Genomic DNA, 21663 nt, shown 5'->3' with positions numbered 1-21663 from the left:
TATAAGACGGTGTCGCCCGCTCAAAGAGACGTGCCGTGTAGCCTCACAGTAATAGTGCCATGTATCGACGTCTAATGCCCTTTCTAGATCAATTTGCCAGTCGAGCCTGACTTTAGTGATGTTTCCGATCGTCCTGGGTAAGGCTGTACATATTTGAGACACCCTTCCGAGGGGATTCTACCTGCAGTAAGAGGGAAAAGGGGGCAACTTCCGGCGGTTCGGCCAGCTCATCGCCTAACATATCACGGAGTGCATGGCTGACCCTATAAAACGTCATCTGTGGGTAAAGTCTCTCCCATTCAAGATGATTTCTTCGCATCCCCATCCAATTCCGTCCTCAAAGAGGTCACTAATTAGAGAAATATCAAGAGATGTTAGTGCGCGCTTCACCGCCTGCTCGATGAGCACCGGCAACAAAAAACACAATTCTACTGGAGCAAGTGGAGAGTATTAAATAGAAGACGCCTGCCTCTTCAGTATATTGTACCATGCATGTGTAGTGGCATTGATGGAGTCAAGTGTACCCGCGCTTCTATAAGGGGCATGGAACAGAAATGAAGCCAGTGGGGAGGGCGCAGCAGCAACCCTCTCTATGTGCAAATGAGGAGGAGGGGTTTGCTGGTGCAGCCAGTAAAAAGTGGGCAAACATTGTACCGCTTAATAATAAAAGCTCCATGTCCGGGGCGCCAAGGCCACCCATGGAATAAGGTAGTGTTAAAATATTCCATCTGACCCGTTTACAGGCCCAGGCTAATTGAATCAGCAGGGACTTAAGGAGCACTTACAGAAAGGAGCAGGAAGTATCAGAGGTATATTGCAAAACAGGAACAAGAACTTTGGGAGGACCACCATTTTCATTAAAGAGATTCGACCCATGAGGGATAACGGCAAGCGTACCCTTCGGTTGACGTCGTCTTCAAGTCTGGCCACCGCCCTGCCGTAGTTCTCATTAAACACCACTTCTGAGTTAGTGTGCACTTGTATACCCAGATATCAGTAGTCCACTGAAGTGGAAATTCCAGATCAATAGATAACAATGCCGACGTGAGAGGGAAGATGGCGGACTTGGTCCTGTTGATCCGGAGACCAGAGAACTCACAGTAGTGCACCACCTCTCTAAGAACCGGCGACAGGTTGGTTTTGGGGTCTCTGATGTATAGGAGGGTGTCAATCACGTAAGTGGAAATGATTAGGTTGTACTCAGGGAAACGAATCCCTCTGTGGCTATGGAACTCCCTGAGGGCACACGCCAGCAGCTCAGCAACTATCGCGTAGAGGAGTGGTGATAGTGGACACCCCCTGACGAGTGCCCCTGGAAATCTTAAAAGGGTGAGTGACCAAATTACCCACCCTGACTCTGGCTATCGGGGAGTTATATAGAACAGACACTAAATGTGAGAAGAGGTCGCCCACACCCATTCGCCTCAGGACCAACATCATTAAGTCCCACTCAACCGAGTCGAAAGCCTTCTCGGCATACAAAAATATCGCAGCAGCCTTAAATTTGGGATTAATGTGTTGGATGGCTCCGAAGACTGTACGCAGATTATGGGTGAGGGTACGTTCCGGCACCAAACCAGCCTGCTTGGGACCGACTAGTGACGGCACCAATGGGGCTAAGCAGTTGGCAAGTACTTGAGCGAATAATTTGGTGTCAACATTTAGTAAAGAAAGCGGCCTATACGAGGAGCACTCATCTGGAGGCTTACCAGGCTTCGGGAGGGCAACCAGTAGGGCCTACTGCATGGACGGCGGCATCATTCCACTATCTCCCATTTCTTCGAACAAGGAATTCAATTGGGGAACCAGGAGCTCTCCAAACTCCTTGTAGAAGGCCACAGTCAGGACGTCTTGTTCAGGAGCGCCCCCTGCTCACATAGATTTAAGCGCCTCGTGAATTTCCCAAGCTTCAAGTGGCCTCAGCAAGTTTTCCCTGTGTTAGTCTACCAGCCAGGGGAGCTTAATGTGCTCCAGGAAGTCAACGGCTCCATTATTCCCTCCTACCTGTCTGGACTGATAAAGCTCGGAGTAATAATCCCAAAACCTTCCGGCAATATTGTAGGGGTCGCGTAGTACCTCGCCGGTGACTGTACGGAGTTCTAGAACTCCAGTCGTTTCACGTCTACCCTTCAGGACCTCCACGAGTGTGGCGCCCAGGCGCTCGCCCTCACCGTATGTCTTGGCCATGGTGTACTTCCCAAGAAATTTGACTTCTCTATCGGCTGTCTCGTGATATTCTTCCAGTGTGTTCTTTAATTCAACAGCCAGCTGCTTGGCTCCAACTTCTAATCCGTGGAATCCATGCATACCAATGACAAAGCTGGTCGTTCGGCTGTGACAGCCCGGCACCGCCCGCCACTCCATGCAGGGTCAAACCACTCCCAGACACGCCAAATAACATTCTAAGTTAAATAATACTTGCGATACACTGGATTCATGGACGATGTAGAACAGGAAAGGAGTCCCAGTCTCAAGGTCGCGGACCAATGAGATCGAAAAAAGGGTGTGTGAGTCCCAATCCGAAGGAGCATAGTGAGTGCCGCCTCAATCCTGGTCTCCAGTTGTGCCACCGGCCGCCTCTCCCAGTCCCTCGGCTTCCTGACTGCACCCAGCGGTCTTGGCAAGGTCTTTCAAAGCTTTCTGGAGGGATTTGGGATCAAGGAAAATTCTGGAGTAACCGTTCATGTTGACTCTCAACCTCGTAGAGTAGAGCACGACGTAGTCAATATTTTGATCACGTAGACGCCACTTCAAAGTCGTAAACTGACGTCTGGCCTCCTGCACCCTCAGTGATATCCGGGAATAGGGAGATCGCGGAACCTTTGAGTTGCTGGGAACCTTTTGCTCTTGGTTGTTTCAGGGCGGCGTCCATATCTCTGTAATTTAGGAGCTTTGCGATTACTGTTCGCGTCGGTGCCCCTGGGGAAGGCATGGGGCCCAACAATCGGTGCGCTCGCTCCACCATGAACATGTCTGAGAATATTTCTTGTCCCAGGAGTGTGACCAGCAGCATTTCGATGGACACCTCCATGTTGCCAATAGAGGTGGTCTCCAGCAGTCACGTGATGCGCAAATTGCTCGTCCTGGACCTCGTCTCCAAATCTTTTGCCTTCTCCAGTAGGGCGGCGCCGGCCACCGACTGCGCTTCTTCAACCCCAGTGACTCTCCTCTCAGTCATATTGATACGTTTGGCATGCTTGTTGAGGCGTTCTGACATTCTGTCCATCCGGTACGCTAGGGTATCAATCTTGCGGTTGATGGTGGAGAGACTTTTCTGCATTGCAGCAATAATCTGTTTTAGATCCCCCGCTGCCTCCGCTGACCTGTCATCTAGGGTCTCAGTGGAAGGGGCGCCCTCCGCGTCCCTGGTTCTCGACTTGCGCTGCTCAAACTGCAGCTTAGACTGGGTTCTGTCGACCTTGCCCATACTGTATCGCTGGGTTAGCCGGGATCCTACTCCTCCCAGATCAATTGCGCTCCGACGCTGGCCGCCAGGACAGGAAGCAGCACTTTCTGCACTTCACAGACTGAGGACCGGCTATCTCAGAGTGGTTTCCAGCACACCAGGCGCCTCCTGTTCTCAAGAATGGGCTGCGCCGGCCAGGAAGACCCCCTCGATACCACTGAAATGTAGGATCCACCAGGGCCTCACTGTGTATATCATCCAGACAGTGTAATCTGGGCGCACAAGACTCAGTAGCCGACCCCAGGTGAAGACAGGGCCTCGTGGGGCAGTAATGTCAGGGTGAGCTCGGTTGGAGAAGCTATGAGTCCAAGCCCCACACAGAGGGCATCCAATTCGGGCAGCACCACACGTAAACCCGGTCTATGGGGCCCCGCCGCACACCACCAGTGTTTACTGCTCAGCAAGCTCTGCCCCAGCGCTCCACTTCATGTCACCGCCGGGGGCACAACAAGTACTTTCAGCAGGCCGCAGGGCGTCCAGAGACAGTGGCAGGCAGAGCTAGAGATGTCACAACCCCGCTGCAGACTTCCCAAATTTGCCGCAGCTCCTCACCTCCGAGTTCCCGATGTGTCCGGACGGCGCCTCCAAACCCGCGATAAACAGCGCGGCCCGCTAAGCATTCCACGGGGCCTCGCTCGCTGTAACAGCGCACCAGTTGCCGGCCGCAGTTCTCAGGCCCGCAAACCGCCAGTCGAGGGCCGCCGCCTCGCACCACATCAGCAGCCACGCCAAACTGCGCACTCAGGCGGGGTTAATCCAGTGTCCGCCCTCAGCTCTTTAGCAGGGTATCGGAGGTCAGTCAGCATAGGCAGAAGCCCCCACAGGTGTTCCGGGGTCTTGTGAGCGAAGCGCAGCGCACCTCCGATCCAGGAGCTCTCGGTCGGCTGCAAGCGGGGGGAGCAACTAGACGGGTCTGCGCACAGGGTGCGTGCGTGGGCCTCAGTGGGTGACCAGCGCACAGATCGTGATAAAAGTCACACCGAGGGTTAATGGTGTCACAGGCTGCCTCCAGCCAGTGTTGGGAGATTACTCTTGTGGCATGAAAGCAGGATATATGCCAGATAGTGGCGATGACTTGCGGAGCTCGCTCAAAGCGCGGACATCTTGGGCTCCGGCAAGCTCCGCCCCCCGCAACTGATCTCTTAGTTTGAAGAGACCATGATAGAAAATGTTAACCCTGCTTTGTGTAATTACTTGTGGTAATCTGGGAGGCTGAGGGTTGCCCTCACATAGCTTCTCACTCCTCTTTTTAGTCATACATTTATTGGTTCTAAGGATGACTTCCGGAAGTTAAAGAAAGAGTTCTTTAATGTAAGTGCTTGATACTACCCAACTATTGTTGCTGACGTGAGGGCAAACAAAAGTGTTGTTTTCCAAGAAAAGAAATTTCAATGAGATTTAAGGTTAGTTGCAAAGGAAAGGGTTACGAGTTGACTTCATGCTGCATCTGGCCCTCAAAGCATTGGCAAATTGGAGGGAAGCACATAAATATCTCTTTCATGAACTGTTTTGCAATCATTTGTGAGTTCAATGATGATGAATAGCCTTCCCTTCTGAATATTGACATTGCCTCTTACTGAGGAGTAATTAAGGCTACTCTTAGTTAAGTACAGTAGGTATGAAAGGATTTCATGAGGCTGTATGGAGACCGAGTGAAGGCCTCTGTCTTTATTTTATGTGATGAAATACTTCCACTTGGCCTTTGTAGGTCTCAGTGATTGACTGTGCACCTGCCTGCACCAGAATGCTTCTGCAATTAGATGGAAGGTCCAAGTGTCCAAACTTTAGGTGATCAGGAACGAAGCTGTCAGGCTGCAAGACCTGATATCATGGTGCAATATATCTTCATTGTATCTACAGAGGAGCCTGTGATGAATTTTGGGCCGTCATTGTAACAGTACTGGGTGGGGCCATGTTGGGGCAATGAGATTCAGGAAACATTGATTCATCTTCACCTTCATCAGTACCCTTGGAGTTAGCGTAAATGTAAGAAAGGTGTATGCAAAGATGTTCAACCGTCTCATTTAAAAGGCACTGATCTTGGTTTCTGTTTGCCAGTATCTTCTTGCCTAGTTCTTGTTCTGGGATGCAGCAAACAAGGACATTTGACCTTGGTGGAGCTTCCATTTGTGTCTGTCAGAGAGAGCCACTAAGTGATTCTGTTTGGTTGTTCTGACACCCTGGAAGATGTTAGACTGCAACATCTACTTAGTTAGAGATGGCCGAGTCCCACTGCATTTATGCTTCTTTGTAGAGAAAACTTGTTCCTCCTTGCTTTGTGATGTAGGCTGTGTTTGTCCTGTTCACAACAGCCTGACCAAAAAACCTCAGGAGGAACAACTGTAGGGCCCATCTTACTGGCCTGCAGCTTCAAGATTTTGATGTGGAGCATCTTCTCTTGAAGCAAGCCAAGGCTTATGGTTTTTAGCTCCTGCATGGGGACTACCCAGCCACCCATCAATGCACCTGTTATACTGTCCTTTCTACTGAGGGTTGATCAGGAAGGCTGCTTTGAGGTTCGGTGGAACCCTCCACCATAGCAGCACCTGTTTAAGCCTTCTTGTCACCTGCACTATGTCATTCACCTATCCAGTTATTTGATGCCATTGTTGCTCCTAAAGTATGGGTCTCATCTTGAGCCTGCAGAAGGGTATAAGCCCTATGCAGGATGACATTAGGCTTCAAAAGAAATGTTTGGAACAAAAGATTTTTGCCATGGCCTGCAGGTTTTCTGTCGTTACCAGTGAGTGGTAGGCTTTTCCTAGGAACTTATCCAGACTCCCCCCTAACTGCAGCCAGGTTACTAGTTTGACTGAAGATTTATCTGCGTTCATAGACAGACCAAATCTGTGAAACTGACTTATGCTGGTGGATGTAGTCTTTTTCATCTTCCCTTGACGGAGCTGTGACGAGTCAATCATCCAAGTACAGTTAAACTTGGTGGCACTGGCATCTCAGGAAGGCGGACACTGGTGCCAGGCCCTTTCTAAAGATATGAGGTGCAAAACTGAGTGCAAAGGGAAGCACCTTAAATTGATAGTGCTGCCTCACAACTCAAAAGCCGAGATAATGCCTGTGATTTAGATGTACTGGGATTTCTAAGTATATATCCTGAATGACTAGGTATGTATAGTATTCCCCTTACTGGCGCATCAGAACGACTTCTTCAATGGTCGCCATCTGGAAGAATTGCTTTAAGAGGAATTTGTTCAATTTCCTGAGGTCCAATATTGGCCTCCATTGTCCTAACTTCATCTTGAGTAGGAAGAACCTGGAGTAAAATCCCCAATTCCTTTGGGACAACTTCTTGTACCTTTTAATAAAAGGAGTAGAAATTTCTGCTGTAGCTCCCATAGGTGTGAATCATGTTCTTTTCTGGGTAGATGACAGGGTGGTTTCTTACAAATTCGAGCATGTAGCAGTATGCAAGAACAGAAGCAGCAAGCTGTCTGTAGGTATGGATTCCCAAGCAGGAGCAAAAAGGAAAATTCTTCCCCCAACCAGATGGAATCCACATAGTAGGGGTAGCAGCCTGGACAAGTCAGGCCCTTTTTTGGCTGTCCACAGAACGTTGTTGGCTCACTCCCTTCTTTCGCCCTATGTCTTACTGTAGCTAGGTCGCTGACCTCTGGAGCACAACTATCCTTGGTTGTAGCTTCCTTGTCTGGAGGGATGATAAGGTCTTCCCTGATCCTTTGTAGTATGTGAACCCTCCTACTCCAAACACTTAGGAGTGTCTGAAGCCACAAAAAGAAATCAAAGCAGAATGTCTATATTTAAAAGGTTCCTATTAACTTTATCAATCTTGATGTCTTGTAAGGCATCATCTTTGTGCATGTACAATAAGGTCTGCCCATCATAGAGCATAAGATAAGATCTTCAATTGAACCTCTGCACTGAAAGCCGTAGAGCAGCCATCCCGGTCACCATAGCACTACAGCAACTGCTAGCTGGTGGAAGTCTGCATTGAGGATGCCTCCACGACAACGATAACGGCTGATGCTTTGGTTCATTCCTGGACTACAGCCTGGTCCTCTTCTCTTCTGTCTTCATGTATGAGATTAAAGAGTGGCGAGATGTCATAGTACATTTGATGGTCACAACAGCAAAGGAAGGACGGTCATTGTGCTGGCAGTCTGAACGAAGATGGCCACCACGGTCCTGACCCTGCAGCTTAGGCTGTCAATTCTTCAACCACATCTGTCCGATTGTGCTGAGCCATAATGATGGGAGTTCTAGAGCTTCATTGAGCAACTGCTACCATAAGTGAACTGGTTTGGGGTGGCCTGTTAAGCATGCTGGTGCAGACTCAGGGGCCACATACCTATTCTCCATGCAGAGCACCACTGCTTGCACTCTAGCCGGCCTTTGCGTCAACTTTGGGCCCTTCAATCACACAAAATGCATAACTGGGATTGGCTTTCTTGTGTTCTGTGGCAGTTTTTTAGTCATAAAAGTGGCACTGTTGCTCCACCGATGCATGGGGAGGTTGAATTATTTTTAGTTGCCCTCTCCAACAACACATGGAAACAGAAGATGTCAATTCAATTACATTTTCTCTTTATTCAAATGTCATAGACCACCATAAAAGTTAAACACTGTATTTAAAATCCCACATGGAGAACAATAAAAACAATACAAAATTATCATAATTTAAAACCAGGACGTTTACGATATGACAGTTGGCTTAGAGAAACTATCCACTCCAAAACTACATCAGAGCTAGGTAACAATTGTAATTGCGAGTTTTAAAAAGAGATAATAGATAACAAACTCTTAAAAAGAGATAATAGATAACAAACTCTAAAAGATTTATACAGTTTGCAAAATATCATAAAATGCAACAAAGATTCACACTTCTTTGCTGCAAAGTTCCCATAATAACCCAGCGGAAAAAAATAAATAAAACATAGAGTGCAGGCTCTAAATTTTAACAGGAGGGTTCTTTCCCAATTATTTGTCATATATATTAAGTAAGGTTCTGATCCAGGGCTAGGTTTTAGAAGGGAATAAAAACGCAGTGTCTTTCTATAAACAAAAGCTTCACAGAACTCTCATGTTATGTTATCCTTATTTGTAACACGCACGGATACTCACGAGTGTCCCGGCGCGCAGCCTGCAAAGAGGGTGAGAGGGTCTTTTTAAGCAAAAAGATGTGTTTTTAGGTTTTTCATGAATACAGCTAGGTTTTGCAAGTTACGGAGGGCAAGGGGCAGCGCATTCCAGACAACAGCGGCCATTCTTGCCATCGAACTGCTATCTAGCCTCTGATATTTGAATGAGGGAACATGAACAAGGCGATGGGATGAAGAGCACAACTGTCTAGCTGGAACATAAAAAGAGAACCGTTTTTGTAGGTAGGGTGGACCGAGGCCATGCAGAGCTCGGTGGGCCAAAACCAGTGCTTTAAACTTAACCCGTTTCACCACAGGTAGCCAATGCAAGGATCACAGGTGATGTCGCTTGCTGTTCCTGGTGGACACGCCCAGAAGAAGTCTGGCTGCCGCATTCTGGACCACCTGGAGCTTTTTTAACAAATATCCCGCCGTGCCGAGGTAAAGATCATTGGCATAATCAAGCCGGGATAAAATAAGTGCACAGGTGACCGTTTCTCTCGCTGCTTGGGGAAGGAGAGGAAAACATTTCTTCAGGGTCTTGAGAAGACCAAAACAGTTGCAGGCCAACTTCTTAATATGGTTTGAGAAAGTAAGGATCTCGTCGAACCACACCCCTAAGTTCTTGGCCGGCTTCCCAGCAGAGGTGGGCAAAGGAAACTCTGGAGGCCAAAGAGATTCCAGAAAGTTCGGCGGGAATTTTCCGTTAAGGAGAATCTCCGACTTCTCCTCATTACATTTTAATTGCACAGCCGCCAACCATTTAAAAATGGATAAAAGACAGTGGTGAACCGAGGCAACTGACTCATCACTATCTTCCCATGTAAAAAGCAGCTGGGTGTCGTCAGCATAAGACATCACCTTAGCCCCCAAACTCTCAGCCAGATAGACTAAAGGAGTAATATAATTGTTAAAGAGAAGGGGACTAAGTGAGGACCCCTGGGGAACTCCCATGGTCAGAGGCTGTAGAGAGGAGGAGGAATGTGGGATCCAAATCTGCTGGGCCCGCCCCTCCAAGAAGGATCAAAGCCAGTTCCAGGCCGTACATGATACACCGATCCCAGAAAGTCGTGGGAGAAGAAGAGAATGCGGGACCATGTCGAACGCTGCCGAGAGGTCGAGCAGAATCAATGCTGCCTTCCCCCCCGGCGTCCAGACACCCCTGAATAGCCTCAACGACCTCCACCAGGACCGATTCAGTACTATGGGCAACCCAGAACCCAGACTGTGCTGGATGCAGAATACCCTCCCTCTCAACAAATGCCGTGAGTCGTTTGTTGACGACCTTCTCGCACACCTTGGCCAAGCCAGGCAGAAGAGAGATAGGCCGGTAGTTCCCTGGATTAAGAGGGTCTAGTGATGTTTTTTTTTTTTAAAGTGGCAAAATCTTAGCTTGTTTCCACGCTACTGGGACACTGCCTGTCTGGAGGGACAAGTTGATAACGCCGTTCACCTCTACATTAATCGCCTCAGCTGCTGCTGCTAGCAGTCTAGCAGGGCAAAGATCCGAGGGTGAACCAGATTTTAAACTCTTGAGAATTTTATGAGAGTCAGACAGGTCCACCGGCTTGAAAACATCCAAGCGATGTTCAGCACCGGCCGGTGGGGACAGACCACTTGCCTCAGACCCATTGCCACCAGATGAAAGAGTCACCTGAATAGTGCGAATCTTATCCAAGAAGAAATTTGACAGGGTGTCGCACCAGGAGACAGAGGTGGATGACATGCTAGCTTGAGCCAAGGGAGATGTAAAGCTCTGAACAATCGTGAAGATTTCTTTAGCGTTGTTATTAGCAGAGTCAATACGTTTTGAAAAGAACTGCCTTTTGGCTGATTTGGCCCCATAGTAGACCTTCTGTTTGATTCTGAGCTTCAGCTTGGCTGCGGGGCAGTAATCACTGCGACGCCACGCACGCTCAAGAGTCTTACATTCATGTTTAAGTGTTTTAAGTTCCTGGCTGAACCAGGGTTTAGACGGAGATTTCCTAGACAACCTAGGAGAGCACTGTGGGGCGAGTGTGTCCACTGCATTAGAAACCCAATTGGTAAGGCCATCAAGTCGATCCTCAAGGTCGCCCGAGAGGATAGGTCTAGAGGTTTCCAAGACTTGATTGAACGTACCAGGGTCGATTCTGCCAAAGGCCGGTTTGCAAAATGAACGCGTCATGGGCTCAGCATTCATCACTTCCCATGAAAAGTGTGTCATGAAGTTGTCAGACCAGGAAACTGGGCATGGGTCACAGATCGAGATGGAAAAATTAGAACAAATTGGGTCCAGTATATGGCCGGCCTGATGGGTAGGGGAACTAACCTGTTGGTCCAGCTGGGCCAAATGGAGTATGACAAAGAAATCACATGTGTCCTTACCCTCAGCCTGGTCAAGATGAATATGGAGATCCCCTAAAACAATGCAGTGGGAGAATCTCAACATCCTGGAAACTATGTTATCCCCACACGCCTGTATAAAAGTCCCACCGGACCAGGTGGCCTATAAAGCAAAGAGCCTCCCAAAGTAAAATGGCCAGAGACACAAATACTAAAATCAAGGGCCTTGCAGCCTCCCCATAAGGTCACATCCCCCCTGCGTGTCTCCCATTTATCCTTATAGAAAATGGCTACCCCGCCCCCGCTTCCTTCGGGGCGGTTGGCCCTGATAATCTTATATCCCTCAGGGATGGCGAGGGTAACAATGGGGTCTGACGTAGAGTCAAGCCATGACTTCGTAATGAATAACAGGTCTAACGAGCTGTCGTCAAGGAGATCGAAAACCTCTGCGTAATGTTTCCTAAGGGACCGACCATTAATTAGTGCTGCAGAGATGGGGGGAGGCCTCTTAGGATGGAGAGAAGGGGAGCAAACTTAGTTGGAACTAACAAGTCTCAATCCGAAACTGAAACTACATACCGGGCACATATTGTTGCTGCCTAAGGAAACATCCCAATTACCTCGGAGGGGACAGATGTTGGAGTTCCAACCCCGCAGAACATCCCCTGAATAACATATTCTAACCTCCTGGCCTGGACCTGTCAGGCAGCGTGGCTGGCGGTGGTCGCATCCGGGACGCTGATGCTCATCAGCCTTACATACGGAAAAAGGATTTTCAAATAAGACAGATTTACCTAAAATAGTAAAATGTTGTTTAACGTAGTTAAGCCAAGGGGATATCCAAATCCCGGACACACTGAACACTATTATTGATTATGTTTTGAGTGAAAGAGGCCCTAGGATTATTCCATATGAAGAACCAAAACAAAAGAGGGCCCACCTTAATGGAATCCTCAAGATAAAATAGAGCCAACCCTTCGTGACAGAAATAATGGGGCGTTGAAGGAGGAAGAGAAAGGATACGCCTAAGAAAGTCATTCTCCTCGACCTGCAATGCACAACATTCTCCATAACTCCAAATTCCACATCCATAGCTAGCAAGAGGTAAACATTGCTCAGAGTATATTTCTGAAAGTGAGGCTATCAGCTTCCCTGCTTATGATTTGCAAATGTTAAATACAGAACCTATAGGTTGTTTGTATTTAGTATTCTTATAACTAATGTTCTCTGCCATAAACCGTTAGCATAAAAAACTAGACCGGATAGGGGAATTTAGAGAAAGTTTTGGACAATTCTCATTGACATGTAGAGTAATGTTTGGGGCCACATGCCATAGCATGCGATTTAGTATAGTTTGTAGACAAATCTAAATCAAACATAAACTCGGAAAAAGTTGTACCAGGCACCTCAAGTCCACGCTATGAGCACAACCTCATCGCCGTACAACAGTACAGGTATAAGGTCAGAATTAACATAAGGGACATCTTGTGTAGCCGTACAAGAAGTATCAGTGCGATTTGTAGAAACAGCTATACTCTCCAGGTGGACAGACGAACAAGCAATACCACTAGTAGTAGGGGTGTGGGCCCTCAATGCTCCATCAAATTGTGTCAACAAGTATCCCTCCTCCTTCCAAAGTCTCCTTTCTCTTAAAGCAATTTCTTTAGAAAGCACCCCAGCTGCATGCTCTAAAAGAGTCAATGGTGGTAACCATGATTCCCGCGGCAGAACTACTCATGATTTTCCTTTTACCCATGGGCGGAGCTGTCAATGGTGAAGGAAAAGTTTCTGCTGTAAACTGGGTAAACAAGGGACATCTGTGGTGTGGCTATTTTTGCATAAGCTCCATGATAGGCATATAAATGTTCCAAGATCCAAACTGTCCGAATATTTAATTGAACGTTTTTGTCCTTTTAAAAAGACAGATATTAGGCCTTATAGTCTTTTAATCATAATATTTATGAAGCGTTAAGAGTATTACAGAAAGTTCTTTCTACAAAATTCAACACCACACCTCATAACTCCCCTCCACTACATGTCACTCCACGACACACGATACCACTCCACAAAATTACAGTCCATAAAACACAATCACACTCCACATAATTCCCATTACACTCAATACCACATAATTAATAGCCATAAAATTCCAATGGGCACCATACCATATAATTCCAACACAAAACTCTACTCAACACCATACAATTCCATGCCACATAATTCCACAACAAAAGATTTCACTCCAACACACAATCCCACTCCACCTACAACCACTCCACTCCATAACACATAGCTAAAATACATTAACATTGACAATGCCTATAGCTCTCGGATTGCTGAGACCTAGTGGCTTTGCCAATGCTTGGTTTTAGTGTCTCTTCAAATCTTTCGGAGAGTACCTAAGACATTCCTTTGGAGGGGGTGGCTACAGACCCTTTTTTGTTTAAAAAAAAAGTCCAGATTTAAAAGTCTGATGAGCTTCTGTTTTTGAGTGGCCTCTATGGAAGTGCTTAATGAAGCAGTTTTCACTGAATCATACCCATAGGAAGGGAAACTGCCTTTGAAGAGGAAATAATCTAGATTTTAATTAGTGGAACATGGAATCAGATTAATATGATAAGTTGGTCCATTTTTTCTTGGGAAGCAACATTATCAGGAAGTTATTTTCTCAGGTACTTAATTTTGTTCTGTGTAAGGAAAGACCTGCACTGGAAATCATAGGGTTGGCTGATTATCGATATGGAAATCTAAAGAAATATGCACCTTTGCATATATCAAATTAGTGAAGAGACAAGATTACAAGTAAGACTGGATTGACATTTAAGAGATATTATTCAAAGGGAGGGCACTGTAGGGTAGTCACTGACCGTGGGACGTTTAGAGTGCCTGAGGCGTGGCAGAGGGCCTTACTCGACCAAAATGAATAACTACATTTGCCCTCTTCCTTGGAAAATATTAGAATATGAATCCGATCCTAAATACTTGGTATAAAGCTCACAAAATATTCAGCCAGCGGTTATGTTTTTCATGACACTATGTACATGGAAGTTTGCTAGAGGCTTACTTGTGAGATTTATTTTGTTTGGTGATAAGGCAGTATTATTTTTGCACTATAGAAATGCATGGTAGTGAATGCCTTGTTGTGCAGTTCATAAAGAGCAGCATAGAAAAAGGAGTATAACAGATTTTAGTCAAAATAAAAACTGTTCCTTGATGAAGCCATGTTAAGTTTCGGATTTGAAGGAGGTCTAAGGTGATATGAACTGGTGAAAAACGCTGCTCTTGGGCGGGGATTTGAATAACCATGTTTGAGAGTTTTCTTTCCTGATTTCTTCATATTGCAAATGCTCCAGAAACAAAAGGAATATGCTACTTACCAGTATGCATCTGTTCTTGGCATGTAGAGCTGCAGAGTTGTACACTTAGCATAGATCGCCATCTGGTGTTGGGCCCGGATGTTTGCAGTTTGTTTTTCTTCTTGGACAGTCTTTGGAAGTCACGAGTTTGGTGACTCCTCCTTCGGTCCGTACTGCGCATGGGCTTCGGCTCCATCCTCAGATTGTTTTTCGCCAACAGGGAAATGATGGAGCTTGGTAATCACAGTGAGAAACCCATGTGTGTTGTATCTAAATAAGATGTACTGGAACGGATACAGGTAGCCGGGGAGGCGGGTACAACTCTGCAGCTCTACATGCCAAGAACAGATGCATACTGGTAAGTAGCATATTCCGTTCGAGGCATATGAGCTGCAGATTGTACACTTAGCATAGATTATATAGCAGTACCCAACCTTAGCGGCGACCACCGGTATCCGTTGCAGTGGTTTGAAATAGTGTCTTTAGTACAGCCTGGCCCACTCTAGCTTGCTGCTTGGAATGCACATCTACACAGTAATGTTTTGTGAAGGTGTGCGGTGTAGACCATGTGGCTGCTTTGCAGATGTCATCTAAGGGTATATTCCCTAGAAAGGCCATAGAAGCCCCTAACTTTCTTGTAGAATGGGCTTTAGGCGGAACAGATAATGTTCTTTTTGCCTTTTGATAGCAAATCTGTATGCATTTTACAATCCACCTAGCTATCCCTGATTTAGAAATGGGGTTGCCTTTATGTGGTGGAGAGAAGGAGACGAACAATTGTTTAGTCTTCCTGAAGGGTTGCGTTCTTTGTATGTAGTATAGCAAGGCCCTTTTTACATCAAGTGTGTGTAAGGCCCTTTCTGCAACAGATTGAGGTTGCGAGAAGAAGACAGGTAATTCCACCGATTGATTGAGATGGAAGGGGGAAATGACCTTGGGCAGGAACTTCGGATTTGTGCGAAGTATGACCTTGCTGTGATGTATTTGTATGAAGGGTTCCTGTATAGTGAACGCTTGTATTTCACCAACCCTTCTAAGGGAAGTGATAGCTACGAGAAAAGCTGTTTTCCAGGTGAGAAACTGTAGCTCGCATTTATGCATTGGTTCGAAGGGCGGACCCATTAGTCGTGTAAGAACTCAATTTAGATTCCATACAGGGGAAGGTGGTGCCCTGGGAGGAATTACTCGTTTAAGGCCTTCCATGAAGGCTTTAATAGCGGGCACTCTGAAGAGTGATAAATGCTGTCTGTTTTGTAGATAAGCAGCGATCGCTGCTAGGTGTAGGCGTATGGATGAATATGCCAGGTTACACCTGTGAAGATGGAGCAGATAGCATATGATGTGCTGTATGGATGCATCTAGAGGGTTGATTGTATTGTTACGGCAGTAAATTACAAATCTTTTCCACTTTGCGGCATAGCATGCTCTAGTGGTAGGACGTCTGGCTTCCATGATGATGTTCATGCAATCAGGGGGAAGGTTAAGGTATCCGAATTCTAAGATTTCAGGAGCCAGATCGCCAGGTTGAGCTGAGCTGGGTCCGGGTGCCTGATTTCTCCATGGTTCTGGGTTAGGAGGCATGGGGACAGGTGCAGTTTTTGATGTGGAACCACTGACAGTTGTAGTAGCGTGGTGTACCACGTCTGCCTGGCCCACGTCGGAGCTACCAGAATGAGTGTGAGGGAGTGTTGTTGTAGCTTCCTGACCACTAATGGAATTAGTGGGAGAGGTGGAAAGGCGTATGCAAATCTGCCTGACCAGTTCATCCATATCGCATTGCCCTTGGACAATGGGTGTGGGTATCTGGCGGCGAAGCTTGGGCATTTTTTGTTTTCGTGGGTGGCGAAGAGGTCTATCTGAGGATGCCCCCACTGTTGGAAGAATGGCTGAAGAACTTGTGGATGCAGTTCCCATTCGTGTAGTTGTTGCGTCTGTCTGCTGAGCAGATCTGCCATGGTGTTTTGTACGCCTGGAACGTGTTGTGCCAGGAGAAAGATGTTTTGGGGAATTGCCCATCTCCATATGCTCTGGGCTAAGCGGGAGAGCTGGGGAGAGTGTGTCCCCCCCTGTTTTTGGATATAATACATTGCAGTCATGTTGTCTGTGCGAATGAGGACTGCTTTGCCCGAAATTTGTTTTTGGAAAGATTTTAGGGCTAGAAAGATCGCCAATAGCTCCAGATGGTTGATGTGGAGCGATTTTTGCTGTGGCGTCCATAGACCTTGCATTGTGAGGTGTAGGAGGTGCGCTCCCCAGCCGGAGAGCGATGCGTCCGCTGTTAGAATCACCTGAGGAACCGGGTCCAGGAACGGCCGTCCTTTGGAAAGGTTTGTGGTGTTCCACCACTGCAGAGAGTGATGTGTGCGGCCGTCCACCAACACCAGATCCGTTAGCTGACCCTGGGCCTGGTTCCACTGTTGTGCTAGGCACTCTTGAAGTGGACGCATGTGGAGTCTTGCATGGGGCACTATAAAGATGCAAGACGCCATCATTCCTATGAGCTTCATGAACACTCTTGCTGGAAGAGAGTGTTGGGGAAGGAATGTTTTGCGCAAGGCTTGAATGCTTGTGATTCTGGCTGAGTTTGGATAGGCAATACCTTTGGAGGTGTCTATAGTGGCCCCGAGATATTGCTTTGTGTGAGATGGTATGAGGTGGGACTTTTTGTAGTTCACCGTGAAGCCTAGCTGGTGGAGCAGTTGGATGGTGCTGTTTGTATGCTGCACGCATTGGTGGTAAGACGCGGCTTTTATCAGCCAGTCGTCTAAGTAAGGGAAGACGTGAATGTGTTGACATCTGAGGTGTGCTGCTACTACCGCTAGGCATTTGGTAAACACCCGTGGTGCGGTGGTGACCCCGAAGGGGAGAACCGTGAATTGGTAATGTTGCCCGTCCACCACGAACCTGAGGTATTTCCTGTGAGAGGGGTGTATTGGAATGTGAAAGTATGCGTCTTTCAGATCCAAGGTTGTGAGAAAGTCTCCCTGACAGAGGAGCGGGAGGACTTGTTGTAGGGTGACCATATGGAAATGGTCTGAATGTATGTAGGCATTTAGAGGCCGGAGGTCCAGAATGGGCCTGAGGGTCCCGTCTTTCTTTGGTATTAAAAAATATAGGGAGTAAACCCCTAGATTTTGCTGATTGATGGGGACCTGCTCTATAGCGTGTTTTTGGAGGAGGGAGAGTACCTCCTGTTTGAGCAGTGTGGAATGTTCTTGAGACATTGGGCGGTGCCTTGGTGGGATATTGGGTGGGGTAGATGTTAGCTCGAGACAGTACCCTGACCGAATGATTTGGGTCACCCATTTGTCCGATGTTATGGACTCCCATGCGTGGATAAAGTTTTGTAGTCTGCCCCCGACCGGAGTGGAATGGTCTGGGGGGAGCGGAGGGAAGTCATTGTGTGGGTGGGGTGGCAGAACGGGTGTTGTTAGTTTTGCCCCTGCCCTTATTATTGTTGCCTCTGTAACCACCCCTTTGGTTGCCCTTTGAAAAGGTATTTTGAGGAGGGGATTTGTAGGAGGTAGAGGTGCTATCGGTGGAGAAGCCTCTGCCTGTGCCACGAAAGGAGGAGCGTCGAAAGGAACGTTTAGAGGTTTGTGTTTGGAGTGCCCCCATAGACTTTGCTGTGTCTGTGTCCTTTTTCATCTTTTCCAACGCTTCGTCTACCTTGGGCCCAAAGAGAGTTTGTTGGTCAAAGGGGTGATTGAGTATGGACGCCTGGACTTCAGGCTTAAACCCTGAGATCCTGAGCCAGGCGTGGCGACGAAGCAGGACACTGGTATTTATGGCTCTAGAAGCAGTGTCGGCTGCATCGAGGGCACACTTAATGGAGGTGTTTGTAATGAGCTTACCCTCCTGTATTAGCTCATGAGCCCTACGCTTGTGTTTCTCGGGAAGGTGCTGCATAAGAGCTTCAAGTTCGTCATAGTGTGCTCTGTCATAGCGCGCAAGTAGCGCTTGTGTGTTTGCAATGCGCCACATGTTTGCAGCTTGAGAGGCGGTGCGCTTGCCAGACGCGTCTAGGAGTTTGGATTCCTTGTCTGGCGGTGGGGCTTCTCCTGAGGACTGGGAGTTAGCCCGCTTTCTAGCTGTAGAGACAACTAGGGAATCTAAGGGAGCAGGGCCCTTAATGTATGCAGGGTCTGTGGGTGCCGCCTTATACTTTTTCTCTATTCTAGGGTTTAGTACCCTGGCCCTGACAGGGTCTTTGAACACCTCTGCGGCATGCTTGGTGACACCCTTAAGCATGGGTAAAATAGAAGTGGATTTGTCCTGTATGTCAAATGTATCCAGTAAGAAGTCGTCTTCCACTGGTTCAGTGTGCATGTCCACCCCATGGTAGTGTGCTGCTCTCTGCACTAAATGATGGAACCCTAAGGAGTCCTCTGGAGGAGACGGCCTGGATGGATATAGGTCGTCCTGAGGTATATCGGGTACATCAGGGTTATTGTAATCCTCCCATGGGTCTGGGGTCCCCGGTGGAGTGGGATCCATTGGGGCGTCCGCCGGGTAATTGTCCGGGTCCCCGTCATCCGGATCTGGGGACGGGGCCGGAGAGTAGTGAGGTAAAGGTGGCGGAGACCTGGGAGGGGGAGGGGGTGGAGGAGGTGGAGGAGGTAGGGGAGGCGGTAGTGGGGAGGGCACTCTGAGGGGAGAAGTAGCAGAGTCCTTCCTTTTGGGTGGAGGAGGAGGAGCCGGAGTATCAAGGCGTCTTTTCTTGATAATTAAAGTCAATAGCCCAGTCTTTGGATCTTTGGACAGAGTCTTTTGTAAAGGGTCTGGTGTAAACAGAGCCAATGGTGCCGAATCGTCTGTCGGCACCGGTGATTTCGGAACCGAGGGTTTCGATGGTTTGTGTGCGCCATGCTTTTTTGGGGCCTCCGGTTTTTTCGGCGTCGAAGGAGTTTTCGGCGCCGGAGCGTCGGTGCCGACAGATTTGTGTTTGTGTTTGGTCGGCACCGAGAGTCCAGGCTTCGGCACCGGTGGCTTCGGAGTCGAGCTGGATATTGCTTTCTTCGGTGCCGGATGCTGTTTTTCGGCACCGGGCGTCGGCTGGCTCGATCCCGAGCTGCCGTGAGACTTTGGAGGCTTCGACACCGGGCCCGAAGGTGGGGTGATAGAAGCTTTGGTCTTGGTTTTGCCCAGGCCGGCAGGCGAGGGAGTAACCTGAGTCTCTTTGGTTTTGGGCGCGGGGGTGGGAGGGGGCACAGTACTCACGACCCGCTGCGCCGGTGTGATGTCCTCCACGTCGGAGTCGTCGGCCTCGGAAGCGCTGACGACGTCTTCTTCCTGCTCGGTGTGTGTTTGCCCCGAAGCTTCGGCGCAGTCTCCGAAGATGTCCGGTGGAGCTGCAGACGATGAGTGCGCCATGGTGCGTCGAGCTTTTCGATCCCGGATGGTTTTCTTCGATCGAAAAGACTTACAGGCGGGGCAGTCTCTGGCCTCGTGTTCTGGAGAGAGGCAAAGATTACACACCTGATGGAGGTCGGTGTGGGGAAATTTAGACCCACATTTTGGGCACTTTTTGAACGGAGTCCTTTCCATCGGCCGGGACCGGAGTCGAGGAGGGCCCGAGGGCCGGTGCCGATGTACGGGAAGGAGAAAGTGCCGCTTCGAGAAATGAAGATGAAGATGAAGAAACTCGAAGAACGAGGATTTTCCGTCGAGGCTGGAACCGTAGAAGTTCGAAGCCGGAGCACGAAGTATCACATCCGAGCCCGATGGCGGAAAAAAACAATCTGAGGATGGAGCCGAAGCCCATGCGCAGTACGGACCGAAGGAGGAGTCACCAAACTCGTGACTTCCAAAGACTGTCCAAGAAGAAAAACAAACTGCAAACATCCGGGCCCAACACCAGATGGCGATCTATGCTAAGTGTACAATCTGCAGCTCATATGCCTCGAACTAACATATTTTAGATATGCTCACAAATATTTTCTTAAGTTATGTGAGGAAAAAAGTCGTTTGGGCTGAGTAAAAATGTACTTCCAACAGTAGCAGCAGTCTGGTAATTGATTGTACATAGTTATAACAAACAACTAGAATGCTAACATTCTATATTCATGCGAGGCATCCTGACGGTTGTGTTCATGGAATAAAAGGTTAAACTTTGCTTAAAAAAAAGATATCAAATAAGGCCAACATGCAAGCAGAAACTTACTTAAATGGTGTTTTTCGTAGAGAGACTGGAAATTTTGCACGCCTACTTTGTATGTGTATATTTATTCTTTCTTGTGTTGTTAAACCCAGAAAGACAATCTTTTAAAAGAAAGAAACAGATGTTAAATATTTTATTTAGCAAACTAAATCCCAAAACATGAAGAATACCATTTATTTCAAAATAAGAATTCACTAATAGTATTCTACGAATGCAAACAACCCTGTTCTAATAAAACAATTTTTATTAAATCCGATGATTCCAATTTCTAAACATTGGTAACATGCTGTTCCGTTAATTCATCGAGCTTACATTATATTTATAAAGATCAGTGAATCTATAAATCTAACTGCGCAATTATGAAGCTAAATTACATAAAAAGTCAACATTGAGTAAAAAGAAATGAGGGAACTGAACTATTTATCTCAAGTTCCAGACGTATCCTCCTAAAGGATTGTATTACCATAAAATCCAAATAAATTATCGCCTACAGTGTGAAATCACATTAAATGATCAGTATATTTGAAATGTAGGTTCTCACTTGTTTATAAAACAGGACAGGTTTCTAACATGTTCTAGTTCTTCAACTTATAGAAGACCATCATTTTTCTTATCGCTGCACTAATGATCCATGATTCTGTGATCCAAAGGAATTCATACTTAAGATGACCTGGGGACCTTTCATTTTTTAGCTTTAACATTAAATGTAAATTACATAAGTTTTAGCCAAGTAATATTTAATGTCCAGCATGAGACATTAACTTGATTTGCTTATTTTCATTAGAAGAGCACTAGATCTTTGAGAAACCAAGCCCAGAGAGAAGAAGGAGAATACTGGGCAACTAACAGTTAAGACATGTTTCCAGTTGCTTTCACTAAAATGGATACAGGTCACTTGTTTACAAATCTGAACCACAAATATTTCTAATTGATTGTGGAAGTAGCATTTTCCATCCAAAGCGGAGGCCCCCATGTTGTGAACAGACATGCTGCAGGTCACAGCTGAACAGAAGTTGTTTGAAGTGTGATAGGGAGAAGCAAGCATGTGGGGAAGTGGCCACGAATCACTGAGTGGTGTGGTGCTGGTGTGAACGGTGATGTACTGGAAACATCCAAGAAGAGGAATTAAGTTAGTCATTTTGTTGGCTTTGCTGACAAATTTTGCAACACGTTCTGTAGTCACTATAATATGCTGATGATCTTGGTAGCCAAGTTGTACAGACTGTTACAGTTTTGCCTCTT

At 47.2% G+C, this 21663-nt stretch overlaps 1 protein-coding gene across 1 annotated transcript in view; it reads right to left on the bottom strand.

The window, feature by feature from the left end:
• ZDHHC13 (zDHHC palmitoyltransferase 13) overlaps positions 1-21663 on the bottom strand; it is a 268872-nt gene that overhangs the window by 13792 nt on the left and 233417 nt on the right. The window contains exon 16 of the mRNA XM_085643583.1: positions 20425-20522. Coding sequence (XP_085499709.1) covers positions 20425-20522 — 98 coding nt within the window. The remainder of the gene's footprint in view (positions 1-20424; positions 20523-21663) is intronic.

Source organism: Triturus cristatus, chromosome 3_1 (genome assembly GCF_964204655.1).
Source record: "Triturus cristatus chromosome 3_1, aTriCri1.1, whole genome shotgun sequence".
NCBI classification, from domain to species: domain Eukaryota; kingdom Metazoa; phylum Chordata; class Amphibia; order Caudata; family Salamandridae; genus Triturus; species Triturus cristatus.
Note: the sequence above shows the minus strand (reverse complement) of the source record. Positions and strands in the feature narration are given on the sequence as shown.